The sequence below is a fragment of the Plasmodium knowlesi genome (assembly GCF_000006355.2).
Source record: "Plasmodium knowlesi strain H genome assembly, chromosome: 12".
NCBI lineage: Eukaryota > Apicomplexa > Aconoidasida > Haemosporida > Plasmodiidae > Plasmodium > Plasmodium knowlesi.
In genome coordinates, this window is record NC_011913.2 from 2,636,893 (window position 1) to 2,656,394 (window position 19,502).

The 19,502-nt window shown below is 37.5% G+C and overlaps 4 protein-coding genes across 4 annotated transcripts; 2 read left to right on the top strand and 2 right to left on the bottom strand.

The window, feature by feature from the left end:
• Positions 1 to 1,006: 1,006 nt before the first annotated feature.
• PKNH_1258100 (CDT1-like protein, putative) lies at positions 1,007 to 3,748 on the top strand (the record flags this gene model as incomplete). The annotated part of the gene is made up of 1 exon (XM_002259886.1): positions 1,007 to 3,748. The coding sequence occupies one exon, from the start codon at positions 1,007 to 1,009 to the stop codon at positions 3,746 to 3,748; it is 2,742 nt and encodes a 913-aa protein (XP_002259922.1).
• A 2,349-nt stretch (positions 3,749 to 6,097) lies between these two features.
• Positions 6,098 to 7,561, bottom strand: PKNH_1258200 (uncharacterized protein; the record flags this gene model as incomplete). The annotated part of the gene is made up of 1 exon (XM_002259887.1): positions 6,098 to 7,561. The coding sequence occupies one exon, from the start codon at positions 7,559 to 7,561 to the stop codon at positions 6,098 to 6,100; it is 1,464 nt and encodes a 487-aa protein (XP_002259923.1).
• Positions 7,562 to 12,472: 4,911 nt separating this feature from the next.
• PKNH_1258300 (conserved Plasmodium protein, unknown function) lies at positions 12,473 to 13,441 on the top strand (the record flags this gene model as incomplete). The annotated part of the gene is made up of 1 exon (XM_002259888.1): positions 12,473 to 13,441. One exon carries the CDS (start codon positions 12,473 to 12,475, stop codon positions 13,439 to 13,441), a length of 969 nt encoding a protein of 322 aa, XP_002259924.1.
• A 2,629-nt stretch (positions 13,442 to 16,070) lies between these two features.
• On the bottom strand, positions 16,071 to 17,391 carry PKNH_1258400 (phosphoethanolamine N-methyltransferase; the record flags this gene model as incomplete). The annotated part of the gene is made up of 4 exons (XM_002259889.1): positions 16,071 to 16,693; positions 16,844 to 16,926; positions 17,176 to 17,206; positions 17,334 to 17,391. 4 exons carry the CDS (start codon positions 17,389 to 17,391, stop codon positions 16,071 to 16,073), a joined length of 795 nt encoding a protein of 264 aa, XP_002259925.1.
• Between the last annotated feature and the right edge of the window lie 2,111 nt (positions 17,392 to 19,502).

Genomic DNA, 19,502 nt, shown 5'->3' on the forward strand with positions numbered 1-19,502 from the left:
TGTTAAATTGCGCACGTTTGAGGTGTACCTTTTTTTTTTTTTTTTTTTTTTTTTTTTTTTGCGTTCACACGCTAGGATTTAAAAAAAAAAAAAATACTACACAATGCGCAGATATATATGTATATATATTTTTTTTTTTTTTTTTTGGGGGGTGTGGGGGAGAAGTAACAAAATAAAAAGCCCTTCGCGCTCACATTTTTGGTTTAACTAAGTACACGCACCTTGCACATAGGTACGGACAAGTACACAAAAAATAAGCACATTTTTTCTGGCTCCAAACTGCGAAATGTAAATCGTGGAAGATTACGCGGAAGCTTTAACCTTCACGCATACTTCCTTAGTAGCAAGTTGCCAAGTTGGAAAAAAAAAAAAAAAAAAAGTAAAATAAAAATAAAATACAATACGATCGTTAAAATGTTTAATATTTTTCCGCGCTTGCTTGTTCACATATTTTAACAAAAAAAAAAAAAAAAAAAAAAAAATATGAATATGAATATATATATTTTTTAAATCATCTTTAAAAAAAAATAATAAAATAAAAAATGCGCACGGTATGTTAATTACATTTTTTTTTCGCATTCTTGTCAAATATATTTGGCATGTGAGCACGCCTTGTGAGTGTATAATTTTTTCGAGCCGCGAACGCAGCATTATACAGTGGCACACGGTGTAGTTTCTTACCAGTTAGCGCGTATTTTTCTCGCGGTGGGCTTACACGGAAAAAAATGCGCTCAAGAAATTTCACAAGAGCTGTGCACAGCGTTCGTTTTCCGAACAAGTAACGCAAAAGGCACCGCAGAGAATTGCACAAAGGGGAGGGGGAATATAATACGGGCGTCCAGGGGTGAACCTTCACTCTGTTCACCTTTTTCCTGTGTGTCTCTTCGCGCGATCATCGTTCATTGGCCCATTGCAGAAAACGCTCGCCCACTTTGCAAGTGTGCAACTGTATAATCATAACAGAAAAACGCATTTTATCGCCACACAGTTAAAGCCAATTTTGAAAATGGATTACCAAGGAGACATTATTGATGAGGATAGCATGACCCCTAGGGTCTTTGATCGAACGAAAAAAAGCATGGGCATGAAGAACTTCAGCATGAAGAACTTCAACATGAAGAACAATGAGATGGAGAATAGCCCAACTAAAAAACAAACAAATAGAAAAAAGTCGAGAAATTTTAACATGGAAGAAGGTGATAACAGATCGATTAGCAAAATCAAGAGAGTCAAAAAGGACATTACCAAAACAGGATACGATTACACGAATATGCAGAAGATGGAAGGAATGTACACAAACGAAATGACAGATGGGGGAAGGGAGAAAATAGATAATGTAGACAACGCAGACACGAATGGTCGCTTCACAACCAATACGATGGAAAAAAGTGAATCCTCTTTTATGAATAACGGATGGCAAACACCAAAAAAAAGTAACGTAGGAATGTACTATTCCGGTATTGATAATCCATCAACATTGAAAAAATACAAAACACCATGTGAAATGGATATGATAAATCCTGATGAAAGCTTAATAGGTAATAAGTGCATTACTATAAATAATTATGTGAACCCTCCAAAATATGTAGCCCCTGTTGTAACCCCTAGTAAATTTCCCTTATCAGGGGAAAATAACCCACAAATGACATATGATGATTTCCGTTGCCTTTTCAAACACAAAGCGTGCATTATAAGTGAGCACGAATTTAACAGCAAGAAAAATTCCAATCAAATTGACAATTACGAAAATAAATACATAGAGTGTTTCACGTCCAACTATGAAAACAACTCGTGGCCAAATAAGAAGGAGGTATCTCCGTCTTTGAGAAGATCCAACACGAAAATGTTAAACATTAGTAAGGAATCCCCCAGGAGTGGGAAGAGGAAGATGTCAAATGGGATGAAGGTGAGCACCAAGAGGATGCTCAACATTTTGGACGAGTATGGTAAGAATAAGGGCGATAAGGAAAATGGAGTTAACAGTGGCACCAGTGCCAACAGCGGTAGAAGCGGATATAGCGGTAAAAGTGATCCTAGTGGTAAGAGCGAGTTTAGTGGTAAGAGCGAGTTTAGTGGTAAGAGCGAGTTTAGTGGCAAGAGCGAGTTTAGTGGTAAGGGAGAGTTTAGTGGACAGAGTCCAAATAGCACCAACAGCACGAGTACCAATAGCACCGGCACCATTAGCTTTGGCAAGAGCTCGCAAAAGAGTAGTAGGGGTCAACACCGCGAAGGGGGAGAAGACGAGAACACCCAAACCATATGGATCGACTACGAAGTCAACCCCGTTATTATAAAAGGTAGCAATAAAACTGAAAGTCACGCTGCATCTATGGATCAAATGTCTAAACAAAAACAGAACCCATTGACACCAATTTATGAGCCATATTCAAAAGATCTAGACAGCTTGTTTGATATAAGTCAGGTACAAACCCCAGCCATTCTCCTAGGCATATACCAAGGTTTGATAGTGTCCGTATCCAGAAGACACCAAATGAATGTACCCGCCTTTTATCAACTAGTGAAACAGGAAGTCATCAGGTTAAGTAACTGCCATTCCTTTACCATAGATGCATTGAAACAACTTGCATGGATAGCACCCAATTTGATACAGCTAAATAAGGTAGTCATAACGAAGGAAATTTTTGAAACGAATCAAGAAGCCTACCCGGAGTTTGTCACAGGAAGGAAAGTAGAAGATATACAAATAAGAGAGCATACAGATTTGTGCGAAAATATATATAAATATAGCCATTCTGATAAACTGGAAATGTTAAAGAGGATTATCATTAATTGGGTTAATGTGAAGCATAACGAATTGTTAAAAGAAATTAATCCGGATTTTTATTTGCCCAAATATTCTGAACTTAAAAAATGGCATTCCAAATTTAATTTTAAGGATATCCTTTTTCCATGTGTTACTTTGGAGGAAAATAAAATTTTAGCTCAATTAGCACAGACTCCTCAAGAGAGCAATGCAGATGATTTTATTGTTATCCAAGATAGCCCCATAAAATGTGCGACCAACGATTTCAGGAAAAATGGTACTTTCCTAAAAGATATGCAGAAGGAGAAAACGAGGACTCCCTTAGGAAGGAACAGAAGAAAATCAAACATGCTTGGTGGTGGGAGTAGTCCATTCGCTAGTTCCTTCAACCATAATAACAGCATGGGGGAATCCCCAAGGAAAAAAGAAACAAGTAACATGAAACAGATAAGGGAAGAAGCCAACAAGAAAAATATCATAAAAGAAATTAAAACAAAATTTGATAAAGAACACGAAACAGTATTGAGTGAGAAAAAAAAATTTGAAGATGCAACATGGATTGCAGAAATTATCCACGACACATTTATAGTCGAAGGAACACAAACAGTCATAGAAATAAATACCTTCTCTAAAAGAATTGCAGACAAGTATAAAACAAATAAGGGTTTCCAGATGGATGAGGGTAAAATAGCACGTCTAATAGAAATGCTCCCACAATATGTTTCCGACATTAGTTTAAAGCCTAGTATGATGGATAGAAATAAAATGACTCTATCAGTCAAATGTAAGAAAAATCTCGGTACCTTCCTGGAGCCACTTACCAACAAAATTAACGACCTTTCTCGGAAATATCAAGAATTGAAAAAGAATAAAGAAAAGAGATTAAACGAATTATGGAAACAGCACAACGTTGGTTTTGAGCTCACCGAGAATATTAAGAAGTTTTTTTTAAGCCCCAGTTCGGTGTGCTTCTCGGATATTTAAGATGCTGCCTCGGTGTTCTCACCTGTGTCACTTGCACCATCTGCTCCATCTGCTCCATCTGCGCCATTTGCGCCATTTGCGCCATCGGCGCCATCGGCGTCATCTGCATGCACCTTCTTCTCTGTCCCCTTCGTCATTATCGTTGTGTGTTCCTCACTCTGGACGCCCCTTCCTACTGTCCAATTTTTTGTAACACCCACGCGGATTATATCTGCACGCGTGCGTGCCAAGGTACATACATATATTTATATATTGTATGCACTCATGCAAAGACGCTCGTTTTTCTACGCCGGGAGTGTACTTAGGAGTGTTCCCAGCGCCCCATCCATGGTTAACGCCCCCTAATGTATGTTTCATTCGTGTAGCATACTCAAATGTATCCACAAGTAGTGATGCCCTGTAAATTTTTTTTTTACTTTTTTTGTTCCCTTCTTTTTTTTGCTTTTTCTTCCTTTTTTTTTTTTTTTTTTTTTTTTTCCCTTTTTTTTTACTTTTTTTGCAATATGCTCCACGTATTATCTTCATAACGCAAAATGAAGCAATATTTGTGCGCATCTTATATGTTACATCACAGCTGTTTGTTTACGTGCCTGCCGCGCGCCAGGGCATACGCCATCGTTTCACACCTACCCATTCATGTGTACGTAATGTGTGTATTCGAGCGGACAATTTTTTTGGAAGAGATCCTTCTCGCGATTCACCCCATCATATACTGTCTTGTGCTTTTGCGAATCTCTTAATTTTCTCATTTTACTCTTTTCCTTGTGTTTTCCCCCACATGTCCTTCGGGCACATCCGTTTAAAGGAAACTCCTTTAAACCGCAGATACACCTTGCGTAAGCGATGCATCTACGTATGCCCCCCCCGTTCGGTTATTACCACGTTACGTGCAAATATCATTTTGCTTTTGGCGAGCGTAACACGTTGAGGGGATAGCGAACGATACAGACGAATCCAAATAATGTGAGTAGGGACGTGTCTGCATGTATGTAGGTGCAAATATATATATATGCATCTGCACATGGAAGCGCTTCTACGGCAAATTTGTGTAGTATGCGTGTCTTTCCAATCTTTTTAGTGAACATTTATGTTTCATGTAAATGCGCCCCCCGTTTCAGACATCCGCAAGGTGGGAGGTTATGCTGTGTCACATGTGCATATTCGATCGTATACTCACATATCCACACACCTATATACGTAGAAGTGCTTTTCCATAATCATCATTTGCCAAGTGTCTGCATGATTAACCTCTATGTTCAACATTATTAATTTTTATTCTTTTTCCTTCCTCCTCACTCCTTACGTCCTTCTTCTTTTCCTTTTATATTTCATTGCGTAAAATGCAATTCAAGAAATATTTTTTCCTTTTTTTGTTGTGCAAACATAAAGCAAAATGTACATTTTTATAAGTATAAATATACAGAAATATATATTTACATATGCACATGTGGAGGTGCAATCGAAAAGAAAAATATTTGACCTGATCTGTTTTCTTCCCGTCTGTTTTTCCGAGAAATGCTTTATTTTTTTTTTTCCCCTATGACTATCAAAAATGTGGTTTTCCCGAATGAGACATAACTTTTAGTTATGGCGAACTGGTTCAAAAGTACCTTCTATATAGTAGTCCTTTATTTTTATATATATATTTTTTTTGCTTACAATTTAAAGTGCGAGAATGGAGAAAACAATTAAAACTGCGCTGCACAAAAATGTGTGTACAGCGAAAATGTCTACGGGACAAACATGTGGCCAATTCTTTCGAACCCTTTTTTATTCCTTCCCTGTTGACCCAATAAGAATAAGCAAAATGTAATTTTTTACAAAATTCAGATCTGTCTAACTTTTAAAAAAAAAAAAAAATTCAGAATATGCAAATGTGTTGGAAAAATGGAGCGCATTTTCTTAAAAGCATGAATTTAAAATATTTTAAAATTATAACACAAACAAGAGCAATAGAAGCGGCCAATGGGGCGCGCTATCATGGGAGAAACTATGATGATTTGAAAACAAACAAGTGAGTACATGTGTGCGGGGGTACAACGGTAAGTGTACAGGTGAGGGTATATGCTTGTGTACAGATTGTATGCACCTTTTAGCAAAATTTTGAATAAACATGCAAATGCGGCAAGTACACCCCGTACGAATAAAGGATGCACTCGCAGAGATTAATTAATTTTTATGTGGTACACCCAGAAAGTCGCAGGAAGCCAAAGGAGTATTACAAATGGGGCAAAAATATGAAACCATTAGGTGTATTTTTTTTTTTTTTTTTTTTTTTTTTTTTTCCACCCTGCTCCGACTTTGGTTCCTTCCTACAGTGGGAAAAATGACAAAGTTGGGAAGGGGTATCTAATTTGAAGGGTTCCTACACTTCCTCTGCATCGAGACGATAAGCCTTCCAGAACATGGTGTAAACGTTTGCAAGTCGTATGAAATGAGAAAAAAATCATCATGCTTTAGTATGGCAATTTCTTCTTCAAAATTATCCAACTGCACTGGTAGGAGAAATACCAACATGCCGTTATCCACTAGCGTAATGGAAGCAATGTTTAACAAGTCTTTCACGGCTTCGGTGCAGCTGTATGTGACCGTTTTAGTATTCATTAAAGATTTTACTCTTTTGCTATCGACATTGTCACAGTGGGGAGGACAACCGTCTCCGTCCTTATCTGTAAAGTCCCACCTGTCGTGGTTATGTGCGTTATCGGTGTTATCCCCTCCGGGGAGGGTAACTTCATTTGCGGGTGTGCTTCCCTCGATAGAATCCCCTGCATTGGCATTCCTCAGGCATATGCGGACAGTGGCCCTGTTTCCATATGGTGGATCGGTAACAATGGCATCAACCCAGGGTTTGTGAAAGGCATTCCAAACGGGCTTGGAATTATCAGATACAAGAATCTCGGGAAGGCTCAAATTGTAATGTAAAAAATTTTCAAAAATATTTTTATTCCTACTTTTATGTTGCATATGAGGATTCAAGTATGCTATTTTATATCCCTTCAATAGCCTTATGTCTATGTCATTACCTACACATATTGCGTTAAAAATGGACGATGTTATTAGTAGCCCCCCAGACCCAACGAAGGGATCCAATACAATATGTCCTGCCTTCACTTTTGCAATATTACACATTAGGAATGCTAATTCGTTGTCAGTTGTTGTGGGGCCTAAAACGGGTCTCTTATTAAGAGAGTAATGTATCCACCATGCTAATTGCGTCTTTTTGGTTCTTACATCATTTACCATGTGACCTTGGTCGTTTCTTCTATACACTAAAGTTTTGTTGTTCTTTCGTAAGGCCATACACTTGCCAAAATATATTTTCTTTAAAATCCCGAGGTTGTTTTTATCATACTCTTCTAGAAGCCCTAACTCTACTTCCGGGCACGACAAATCAACTTTTGGATATTTGTCAAGTATAACTTTAAAATGTTCCATTTTCTTTACTTTATCATTTTGGCTGACTATTTTCCCAAATGAATTAAAATGGAAACGCCATTTTTTATCCCCCAAATTCTCAGAAAATAAATACTCTTTCTTTAGCAAGTCACTTAACAAGTCATCGTATGTTGTCCCTTCACTCCAAATTTGTATAATACCTTTTATTAAGACGCTTCTGGAAATTACACTCTTCCAATCTATATCTTCTGGGAGGTCCACCTTAACAAACACTTCACCCTTGTGCTTGTTCTTATCATTCAACAGTGCTTCTCCCTCATCCTTGTATCCGAATATATGTAACAGAGATTTTAATTCCGTGATTTTGCATTCATCATATTTGTTGTGGCTACTGAACCATAAGAGATGCAACATGGTGAACTCTATCGAAGGGGAGTTTTGTTTAGGGGTGACGCGATACACGGCTGGTACATGCAAATCATGTTCCGCCCTTTTCGCCCGGTGAAGCGGCAGAATTGTAATTGACGCGGGGGGGGCACGGCGAACCGCAAGCAAGCCAACAAACAAACAAAAACCAATCTGCGCACAGGAGAACTGTACAACTGAACTGTCAAACAGATTTTAATTAACCAAAGTAAGGTAATAAAAAAAAAGAAAAAAAAAAAAAAAGAAAAAAGGGCAGCTAATTAATTATTGCAAAAGGAGCGGTTGCAAGGCGGGAGATGAGCACATACGTTTGGAATCAATCACGCATGCTCTGAATCATTGCGATGAAAGCGTACTTCTCAAGGAAGGGTTTCAAAGAAAGAGGGAAGAAACAAGAACAGGGAACACAGGAACGAGCAAAAACAATCCGTTGCATAAGCTGCGCCGGCGAACGCAATGTGCTGGTCTTACCCTTGCGCGCAGAGCGAGTTGTCAATGCTCTAAAATTTTGAATGTATTCCTGCGTAATTTTTTGCATTCCACTGGGTGAAAAAAAAAAAAAAAAAAAAAAAAAATTTCCACAGTGCAAAACTTTCCTTCTACTGGAGATATCAAAAGTGTTAATAGGAGATAAGGAATTTAGAGCTACATGTATGCCTATACGTATGTATGTAAATATATATATATATATATTAGCCCCCCTGCTTTCTTGCGCTCCAGTGTACAGGCTTAAGCGCATTCAAGCGCGTGCATGCCCCTTGTAAAAACGACGAGTGCACGTGGCATGTGTACACGCCCAATGTACGGTGCCTCTTACTCTGCCCATGTGCATATGAAGAGAAGTCTCTGGACATGGTGGCAATTTTTTATTTCGCACATAATATCATGTGCCGCTTAAGCACTTGCGTATTATTTCTCGTTAGCCTTTTTTTTTTTTTTTTTTTTTTTTTTTTTAAATAAAATTTTATTTCTTCTTCCTTTTTTGTGTTGCTTCTTTTTCGGTTTTTTAACATTTTTCGTTCCCTTTTTTGTTGTTAATCCACAGGATGCGATATAATAATGCACACATGCATTTTGATTAAAAAAATTAAGAAAAAGCATGAGTAAATGACATAGTTCAAAATGTAATGTGAAATTCTTGTGTGAATGGGGTGGGGGAGGCAGAAGCCCCATGCTTGTTTCTGGCAACCATGACGGAGCAAGAGCGCGTGCCCTTCATGTATGCCTGCTCGTTACGCCGATTGTATTCACCTGCCTGTTATGGCATTATGCTAGTGTGATTATTTTACCCCCAAATGTACACCCTAGTAGTTACGTGTACATACAAGTATCTCTATCCGTAAACGCGCACCAAGAAATATATTTTTGCCTTCACGCCTTAAACACGCTTAGCACATTGGAACTCGATAAGCGCAAAAATAAATTTTGATTATTTTTTTTACGGACGAATAAAATTCATGTGTCACTGTTACATTGAATTAAATGCCCAATAACGAGAGAGCGCATGAGGATGACACAAAAAAAAAAAAAAAAAAAAAAAAAAAACAATGCTTGTGAATGAAGCTTAACCCCTTACTCGTTTTTGCGTGTACATAAACAAATGCGTAAGTCCACATATGGTTAACCACACAAATGGTTAACACTTGAATGAGTCAACACGTGAACGCGCAACTGAGCGAGTAGCCACTTTCTTAAAGACGCAACTCATAGTCTGATTTACACCTCTTGAAAATTTCCCATCGAGTACACACCAAGCCAACTTCACGAATGTCCTGCCTCCCATCCATACCACTGTGAGGCCACCATGAGAAAGGAAATAATTTATGTACACGTGGTTCCATGAACAAGTGGGCATTTGTAGCAACATTTGCATTTCATTGTAGTAAATATATAAGGCGCGTTGTTATATATGTCCCGCTAAAGAGGTTACTGTGTAATGTTGGTGGAGCAAATGATGCCACCAACATGTCTCGATTGAAAGCAATTGTACATAACTACATGCTATATACGAGTACATACACACACATGTTTACATTTCCCTTCCAATGCTTCTTATATATTGTGGCATAACAACCCCCGCCCACTTTTTCTTTTTTTTTTCTTTACAACTACTTTTTTTTTTTTTTTTTTTTTTTGTTTGTCCAATGATGATATAATAAAATTTAGCCATTGTTTATGTACACTTACATAATTAACATTTTTTTTTTTTTTCATTTTAAAAATATTTATGTTTAGGGACCTCACCTCCCCATGAAATATTGTAATGTCAAGTAATGTGCTGTTTTTAAGTACACTGTTTAATTTTTATGTACACTTTTCCACTCATTCTCTGGCCCACACCTTCACTTTCCTTTCGTCCTTTTTTTTTTTTTATATTTATTTTTTTTTGTTCACCTGTCGTATTTTGCAACTTGGCATATTTGAAACCACATTTTTTTTTTTTTTTTTTGAACTTGGGTAGTCCAGCGTAATTATGCTAATTCTGCATCGAGCGAAGTGTCATACGTATGCGCGTATGCACTTGGCATTTCGAAAGCATTCTTCCCCTCCATCACCATCACCACCTTCATGTGTACATTAGTGCGCCCATGCACAGTTTGCCGTATATATTTTTGTCAACATTCCTGGAGGCATTTAAGTGTATGCACGGTGTGTTCCCATAAACATCAGTCGCGAACATGTACTATCGCGAGCACAACTAAGTGCGCATATGTGTAAGTACACTCACGTTCCTTCGCTCGTATACCCTTACACACGTCAGTAAGTACCATTTTGCATACAAATACACCCTCCCCCCCCACCCACACCTGTGCACATTTGTGTATGCCCGTGCAAATGCATCCCCCAATGTGTTTACTCGATAACATATATACGTGAATACATACATATATACATACGTGAATACATACATACGTGCATACAAACATACATATGTACATTCTGGAGGCGCATCCTGATGCAAATGTCACTTGCGTGATTCCAGTGATTACACGAATTCGTGAGCATCCCTGTTCATTCGAATACGTATGTGTATGCCAGTGCATACTTTGCAAGTCGTGTTTTTTTACGGGAAAGAATATAGCACTCCTCTGCTTATGTGCGAGCATACGGCCGGGCACTTCTCTGCCGAATGTGTACCTTTAAGTGTATGTGAAAGTATCCACCTGTGTGTGTATGCATATTCAAATGCATTCATATGCGTAGGGAAATAATATGCTGTTCATGTGTGCCCCCCCCCTCCAACAGGTTAAGTGCCGAAAATGCCTGCACCATGTTGAAGGCTGTATGTATGCACTTATAATTTTATTGTCATGCTAAGCACGAAAGGGAAAAAGTGAGCACCCAGAGCGAAAAAGCAGAGGCCATAAAAAAAAAAAAAAAAAAAAAAAACTGAAAAATCGAAGAGGCCCAAAAAAAAAAGTAATCAGGCCAACAAAACGATTGCATATCATTTGTGCTCTTTTTTCTTTTTTTTTTTTCTTCTTTTGCTTCAAATAAGGATATGAAAAAAATTATACATCACATGACATTTATTTAAATTTGCACCCTCTTAACATATACATATGTATGCACTTAATATACTGTGCATATTTGTATATATTTATGTATGAATGAATTATGTTCCCCTGTCTCTCTCTTTCCTTTTTTTTTTTTTTTTTTTTTTTTAAAGATATATTCTTTCCACTAATCAGAAATGTGTACACGCACGAATTGAAAATGTTATCATATTTGTTGTTTTAAATTGTGATTCCTTCTTTTTGTCCAAACGACTGGATGTTGCTTCCTTCCCTTATTTTTTTGTACACATGACGTGTGCCTCTCCTATTCCATTCGTACATTTATCAACCGTCACCACCCCCTTCCGTACGTTTTGCATCCAGTTTGCATCCTCCTTGTGCTTGCCATTCACCCATTTTTCATTTTTAAATTTGAAGTTCCATTGTTTTGCCCATTCATCCCCTTTTAATTTATGTCACCGCGCGCTAAGAAGCCGTAAGGCATTTTTTTTTCAAATGCCATATCGTTTATTTCCTCAGCGTATACTTGATTTCATTTTCAACAATTGAAGCTTACGTTTCTCTGCTCTCAGAGGATTATATGTGAATGTTGTATTCTTTGAGAGGGCATCCACGGGAATCTGAATCTGCGCACGGGGGGTAAGCACAAATGCGTTCATTCGTACATACGTGAGCGAGTGCGACCGTGTGTGCCCAAGTGTACACCAAGAGTTAGGCCAAGTGGCAAGTCAAGTGATGCGCCAGGTAGTGTATCCACCTATACATGCTCACACACGCGTATTTTCCTTTTGCCTGTATGTGTAATTTTTAAATTAAGGAGAAAACGCCATTAAAAAGGAAAACAATAAAAAAAAAAAGTAAAAGAATAGAAAAAATATAATGTGTGAGTGACCCCCATTTTCATAAATTTCCTTTTCCCGTGTGATGTGACAACACACGATTGCGCTTACTTCCTATTCCTTTTTTGTACCAAACTGTAGAGTAACAACATTTACATGTGCTTTCATTGGAGAAACAAATCAGCGTTGGCGATAGTACTCGTTCATTGTGACTCACTGTAACTTTTCATTTGTATAAATGAATTGGTCGACACGTGCACACTGCATATATATCGTTTTTTTTTTTTTTTTTTTTTTTTTTTTTTTTTTTTTTTTTTGCACCATTCTGTTATTACCGCTTTGCTTGCTTCGTACGTCACTAGGTCCGGTCGGACGCGTCTGAACTTGATAGACTTGCTGGACTATCTTCTCAAGTTACTGCGCTTGATTGTCCCACTGAGCATATTAGAAGTGCCTGTCTGCATCTCCGTCTCGCTGTCCTCCCCCCCCCCGCCGTTCTGCTGTCCACATCCGTGGAGGTGAATAAATAAGAAGGGAATAAAATGAATAATAATTTTCAAAATGAAAATTTCAAAGAAGACAATTATATTAAGGCATGGATTAAGCAGTCGGAAAATCCTGAACTCTATAAGAACTGGAATGACATAGACGAACAGAGTTACCCAAACGAACTTGTGAAGGTTGTTGACTTTAACAATTTCAATAGCAACCTTATAAACACAATTATGTCTGAGCATTCATTGGATGTAACCCAAAAGAAGAAGAAAAGAAAAGCCTACAGTTTATTTTATAGTAATGAAATAAAGCCTGAAAATAATAACCATTCATGTAATGAAGAATACCCGAATTATTACCACAATAGTATGTATCCGTCATGCGATGACAGTGACGTAAAATATTTTTCCTCGTTGGATAAAACTCCAGTGGGAGGAAGCATGGCTGATAGACCCAAGTTACAATTGAAGGAGGAAAAGAAACGTATGTCCATTAAAAAAATGAAAAGAGAAAATATTTGTACAGAAAATAATTACAATGATATGCCCATCTGTGGGAATTTTGTAAGCTCTTCTCCACTTATAAAATTAAAAGAATTTACAAAGCCAAGTTATGGAAGTGAAAGCACAAGTGATTTTTTTAATAATTACGAATTTGAGACACCAATTAAAATCCTCAGCTCCAAAAAAAAATCCTATGATTATAAAAATAAAAAAGATAATAGTACTACAAACACAACCAAGGAAAGTTCCTCGCAGGAAAATGCCTCATCTAATAACAGTGAAACTAAGAGGACCATTAATTTTTCCAATAAAACGGAGGATTTTAACGATCTCCATTACAACTCCGACAATGATTACTTGACATCTTCTGAATATGTGGATGACGATGACTCCTCTAGGTGCTCTAACAAGAAGCAGAGTGAAGTGAACTTCCTTGGTCAGCGATTGGAATATAAGGTCGTCGGGAATGTCATAAATATTTCAAAGGATCACCCGCATTTTACTATGTTGTGACGGGGAGACCATCAGTTGTGGCAACAGTGCCAATCGTACAATAGCAACAATATCCCTTGGCAGTATTTTGTAGCGCCCGTCTGCTGCATCATTTGAATTTTTTTTTTTTCTTTTTCATGGCAATGGAATCGCACAATGGAATGCTCCAGGTGGAGGTGTAAATATAAAAGTAAAGGCGACGCAATAAGCGACGAAAAGATAAAAACCAGTATGGAGAAGGGAACACACGAAAGCAAACCATGCGCGCTATTCCAGACGGAGAGAGAGAAAAAAAAAAATATATATATATATATGTGTACGTCCAAACACGACTCAGATTTGCAACAATTAATTGTTTTTATTTTATCGCTAAATAATTGTATTCAAGTCCAAACGTGTTGCTGTTAATTTGGGCCAGTGAGGGGGGACACCCTCATGGGCGTACGCGGTATGCACACATATAACACAACATATATTTGTGTGTGATGTCCGTACGCCTCTCCCCTTTAGGGGTCCCCTCCCCCCTTTGGCTTCCCTTTTTTTTCCTATTTTTTTTTACGTTAACAATTTATATATGGGCATATATAAATGTTAAAAAAATTAAATTACAAACTTTGTATGTCATAATTTATAACGTATATATGATATATGTATTTTCCTTCCCTTCTTTTTTTTTTTTTTTTTTTTTTTTTTTTGCCATTTCTTTTAGTAAATTAGGATATAAAATCATTTGTTACCTTCCCCTCCCCCTTTTTTTTTTTTTTTTTTTTTTATTATTTATGTGCAAATCGCCATCACTTTCTCAAAGGAAAAGAAAAAAAAAATTCATAATTCTTTTTTTCCATTTATATGCTGTCTCAACAAGAACCAAAGAATAATTTAGTTATATGCATGTAAGCATATATGTATATAGAAAAAATGAACAAATACATACATATATATCGCTATATATGTTTACCTTTTCTTTTTTTTTTTTTTTTAAATCTGACTTTTAAAGAAGAAAAAAGCCTCAATTATTTATAATTTTTATGTGTGTGCAGACAGCGCTGGGAAGTGGAAGGAAAATGGTTTTGGTCCACGTTAATAGTGGGACGGTCTAGTATAATAATCCCCATTGTTATGTTAACTATGGACAGTTCCTGTTGATCCATTTTTTTTTTTTTTTTTTTTTGCCGTTCCTTTAACAATATAAACAGATTATATCTGTTTCAAGGATACGTAGGGGGATTCAGCCCAACATATATTTACGCTCCACAAGCACACGAACACGGGAGGGGGTTCCCCTTCTGCGATCAATTTTCGGGAACAGCTTAATTTATTAAGCGAAGTGGGTGATTCAGTTTGGCAGCACGTCGTGGGTATTTTTGAATCGAGTGTGCAAGCTGGTCATCCTTCATCCTTTTTACCATTTCTTTTTTTCCTTCTTTCTTTCATTCTTCCACAAATATGCTTCGCTGAAATAACAGCTTTTCCTTTTGGTACGCCATCGGCGTGGTAAAAGATTAATGATTAGGTAAGTTATGTAACATAACTGCACAAACTGATTATGTAGCTTAACTGCGCGCACTGCGGCGGCACCACATAAAAGGGGAAAATAATTCTATGCAACTTTATTGCGCAAAATGAGGAGATGAATATACACCCTCCCCCTGAGGTACGCAAAAGAGGTGTGGCCATTCAAATGAGCCAAATGGACACACACAAAAATAACTGCACAATGTGACGATGCCACGACAATACGCAAAGGGAATTAAGCATCAATTGGGTAAGAGGGTTAGGTCAGTGAGATTCCCACCGGACCCGCGCTAGATTGGCACTGAATCCCCATGGCCTTCTAAGGGATTCTCACTGGGTGCCCAATTGCGATAAGCCACATAAAAAAAATCAGTCCGCAGTTAAATCAACCGCTGAACTCTTTTTTTTTTTTTTTTTTTTTTTTTTTTTTTCTCTATCTACTCAAAATAACACTTCGTCACAGACCTCGCGCATTGCTCTGCTGTGTTGCGCGCGTCTGCAATAGTGCTCGTAATATTGTGAGCCCTAAAATGTGCTCTTAATAATGATACGTACAAAAACATATACATATATAAAACAAAGCGCGCGCGTTGCGCGTGTTACTTATGACATTACACACAAAAACGCACGTGCGGGGGGAAGTGGCCCATATAAATATGGGCACATATATGTTTCTTCATATATGTATGTGCCTTTATTTACACGCAGACACATTTTAAGACTCTCGCATGCGAGGTGGATAAATGAAAGGTGTGTGTATAAACAAACGGGAAAAATGGAAAGAAGTGAAAAAAACAAAGCGGAGAAAAATCGATTTTCCTTTTTTTCTTCTTCTCTTCTTCCATCACAAATGTGGAGAAATGGTTTCTCCCTTCATCGAGCAGCATATTGCTGCGAACGGGGTTTGTTTCTTCTTCCCCACATGGTGTTGCTTCCCGTTTTATTTTTTCATTAAAGGGTTGGTTGATGATCGGTTGATCTGTTGATTAATTTTTTTTTTTTTTTTTTTTATTCATTAACCTTTTCGAACATTATGAAAAATTGCAATATTTGGGGGTTCCCGATTCGGGTTTCCCTCTCTATATATATGTGTATATATATTTTTTCTTCTTTTTCTTCATCCCGTGATTACAAATCAGACCATCTTCTGCGCCTTGAAGTAGCCCCACTTTTGGAGATGTCTCTTGGTGTCTTTAATCTTTCTGGTCCATCCATCCTTCAAGGAGTTATACTCATCAGTGGGATACAACTTCAAGAACTCGTCTTTTTTTTCCTCTAATTTGTTCAGTTCCATCTGTAGTAACTCCAGCCAGTAATCGCTTATATCTTTTGCCTGCACATTTTGGAAATTACATGATTTAATGAGGTCTCCATAATCTTGGATAGGAATGAGGGTATACTTTCTCTTGTTAATGTAGGCCTTGAATTCTTCGTCCCAGTTTTCTATTTTATCAGCACAGTAATCAGTTATCAAAAGAATTCCATTTGGCTTTAGCCACTTGTAACATTTTTCAAATAATTTTTTCTTGTCCGCATAAGGCAAATGCAAAATGGCGTCTCTGCTGTATATCATGTCGAACGTGCATTCTGGAAAGTCTTTCTTTAAAATATCCATTGCTTCAAATTCGACCTTCGATTTATCTTTGTTTCTTAGCTTGGCAATGGCGATCATCTTTTCGCATATATCCACTCCGTAAACGTGGGCATCGTACTTCTCATTTATGTATTTGCAGCCGCCACCCAGCCCGGAGCCAATGTCTGCAGGTGGGTAGAACAATGCGTGAAAAGAGAGAAAAAAATGGCAGAAATGGCAAAAAATGGGGAAAGGAGTTGTTGAAAAATAGGACAATCAAAAATCGCCCCACATTCAACGCACATAGGTCTATATACGACGAACGGTTCCCTTACCTAGTACTTTCGAATTTGGTTCCAAATATATGTCGCTCAGAATTTTCGTTGTTGCGACTATTCCTCCAGAGGAAATGTAATCCCTGTTGGGTGGAATGGGAAATGCAAGCGTGACATTATGAAGGTGAAGAGGTGATACAGTCGCGATGTACACGTGCACACATAGATAAATGACGGCACGTCCACATGGAGCACTACAGGGGGGTAAATGAAGGTACGCATAGGCCGTGCTAAGGTGAGTGAGCAGGCTTATAATATTATACGCTTTCGTATCATAAACCTTTTTGTGTTTTTTTTTTTTTTTTTTTTTTTTTTTTTTTTTTTTTTCTTACTCTCCAAATATAAATTCATAGGCCTTTATTCCTACATATTTTATCAGAGAAAAAAAAGGAAAGGAAAATTAATATTTACATGGTTCAAAAATTGGAAATTTCATGCGTGCGCATGCATATATGTGTACGGTTCACACAATAGAACCATTCGATAATACCTTCATCAGAGTATTGGTTATTCTCCAGGTATTCGATATCTACTGATTCGCTAACCATTTTGTTCAATCAAACGAGTGAATATAAAATGGGCTTTTCTGTTTGTTTTAATATACGAATACTTCGGACTGAGGGGCCAAATGAAACTGACTACTGAGAATATATTTACACAGGAAAAAAAAAATTGCGAAAAAAAGAAAACGATAAAATGGAAGAACGTCAGTTGAACAGCTTTATGTTCTCGTGAAAAAGTGTCACTTTTGCGTTTCCGATAAAGATGCTTGTAATTTGCTAATTGTGTAAAAATAAGTTTCGAAAAAGTGGAAAAAAAAATTGCTTTTTGTTGGGCGAGGTGTACTTATGAAGAATTTGAATTTAAATTATTTTTTTAATTTGGAATTTTTTTTAATTTAATTTTATTTTTCAACTTTTTTTTTTTTTTTTTTTTTTTTTTTATGTAGGCTTTTTAATTTAATTTCTTTTTTCGCTTCCTTGTGAGCCCCTTCCAAAGGGCTCATATATTTACATGGAGTAGAATGAGAGAAATAATGTGGTGTCGGGCATGTTCACACCTTGTGTACTGGCCCACTACGTATGCCGAGTATCACATATGCATGCACGAAGAGGCGGGGGAGATTCATATATGTGGTGGCCACGTTTTTATATGTACATATATTGTGCGTAAGCGGAGAACGTCTACATACGTACATATACATGTGGCCACTTATTCGTGCTCCTTAGAGAGACATACCCCTACACCTCTTCCCTCCTTTTGGTAAACACCCAAATGTATTAATCTGTGCGGAATTTCAATGAAGGGGATACATGCAGGAGAATCTCACTATGTTTACACTGCACCACTACTCTTCCACCGTGGCTACTCTTTAGCGACGTGGCGCCCAGCAAAAGACTCACATGAAAGATTGACGGAACGCATATATATACATATAATTCGTATGCCCAATTGGGGTTATACATATGTGAAGATATATATATTTGCATATACATATATTGTGCATGCTTTCTGGGCGTACATCCCGCGCGCCTCAACGAATGCCCCCTCGTTCCTCAAAAGAATAGGCAAAAGTGCACATCAACCTTTACACCTTTTTTCCTGTAGATCTTTCGCATGCACAGGGAGATAAGCCTATAGTTAAAAAGGGAAAGCTATTGCTCCAACGCTGAAGCGTGGCGATAAAGGAATTTTTTACGTGACGAAATAATTCACGTAAAATGGAAAAAAAAAAAAAAAAAAAAAAAGCCTCGTGCGCGGTCCCCCCTTTTGTCATGTGGAGAGAGGTACATTTCGGAAAATAAAACATTTTTTTTTTTTTTTTTTTTTTTTCCATTTTTCCTGGATTATTTTTAAAAAATTAAAATTTTCATGGCTGAACAGAAAACTTTACTTTTTATGCGTCCCTCCTCCGTTGGCACATATTGCAGCGCATAAATGTTTTTTCCTAGATAAGGCGCGCTTTGTAGGGTTGAGGGGAGGGGGGCAGCGTATTGGGGACCCCAGTACTCGTACTCGGCTGTGCGTGTGAGTATGCATATGTATATTATATGCGTAAATACATATGCGAACATGTACTCGCTCGCAGACACTTTAGAATAACTAGGTCTCCGCGGCTAAATTGTAAAAGTAGGAAGGAGTACGAGGACGCCCCCCTCCCAACAACATGCAACGCAAGAAGGTCATTTCACAATGGAATAAAACCCCACACAAGAGCGAACGCGGTATGAATCGGCAAACTGCGTACACATACCTATATATAAAGAGAAAAAAACATTTCTGGGGCATCTGTTTTTTTCCTCGCGTACCCCCACGGTAAGGGAATTTTTTCCCCTGTTCTGAAAAACTCTCCACTTTCTCTTTAAAACAAATTGTCGAAAGATGAAAAAAAGCGCGGAAAAAAAGGAAAAGAGAAAATAAAATTTCCATAAAAACGCGTATAAACATTTTATAAGCGAGAACAACCAATGGGGTTTTACATTACTGCTTCAACGCAGTTTTGGAGAAAAATAAAAATGTTTTTACACAAGTAACCATAGGCTAAGCAAAGCATCCTACCTCCCACCTATTACAAGCTGCGGCGTAAATTACGTACTTCCTTTTTTCGCCTTGAATTCTTTGACGACTTTACGGCAAAAAAAAAAAAAAAAAAAAAAAA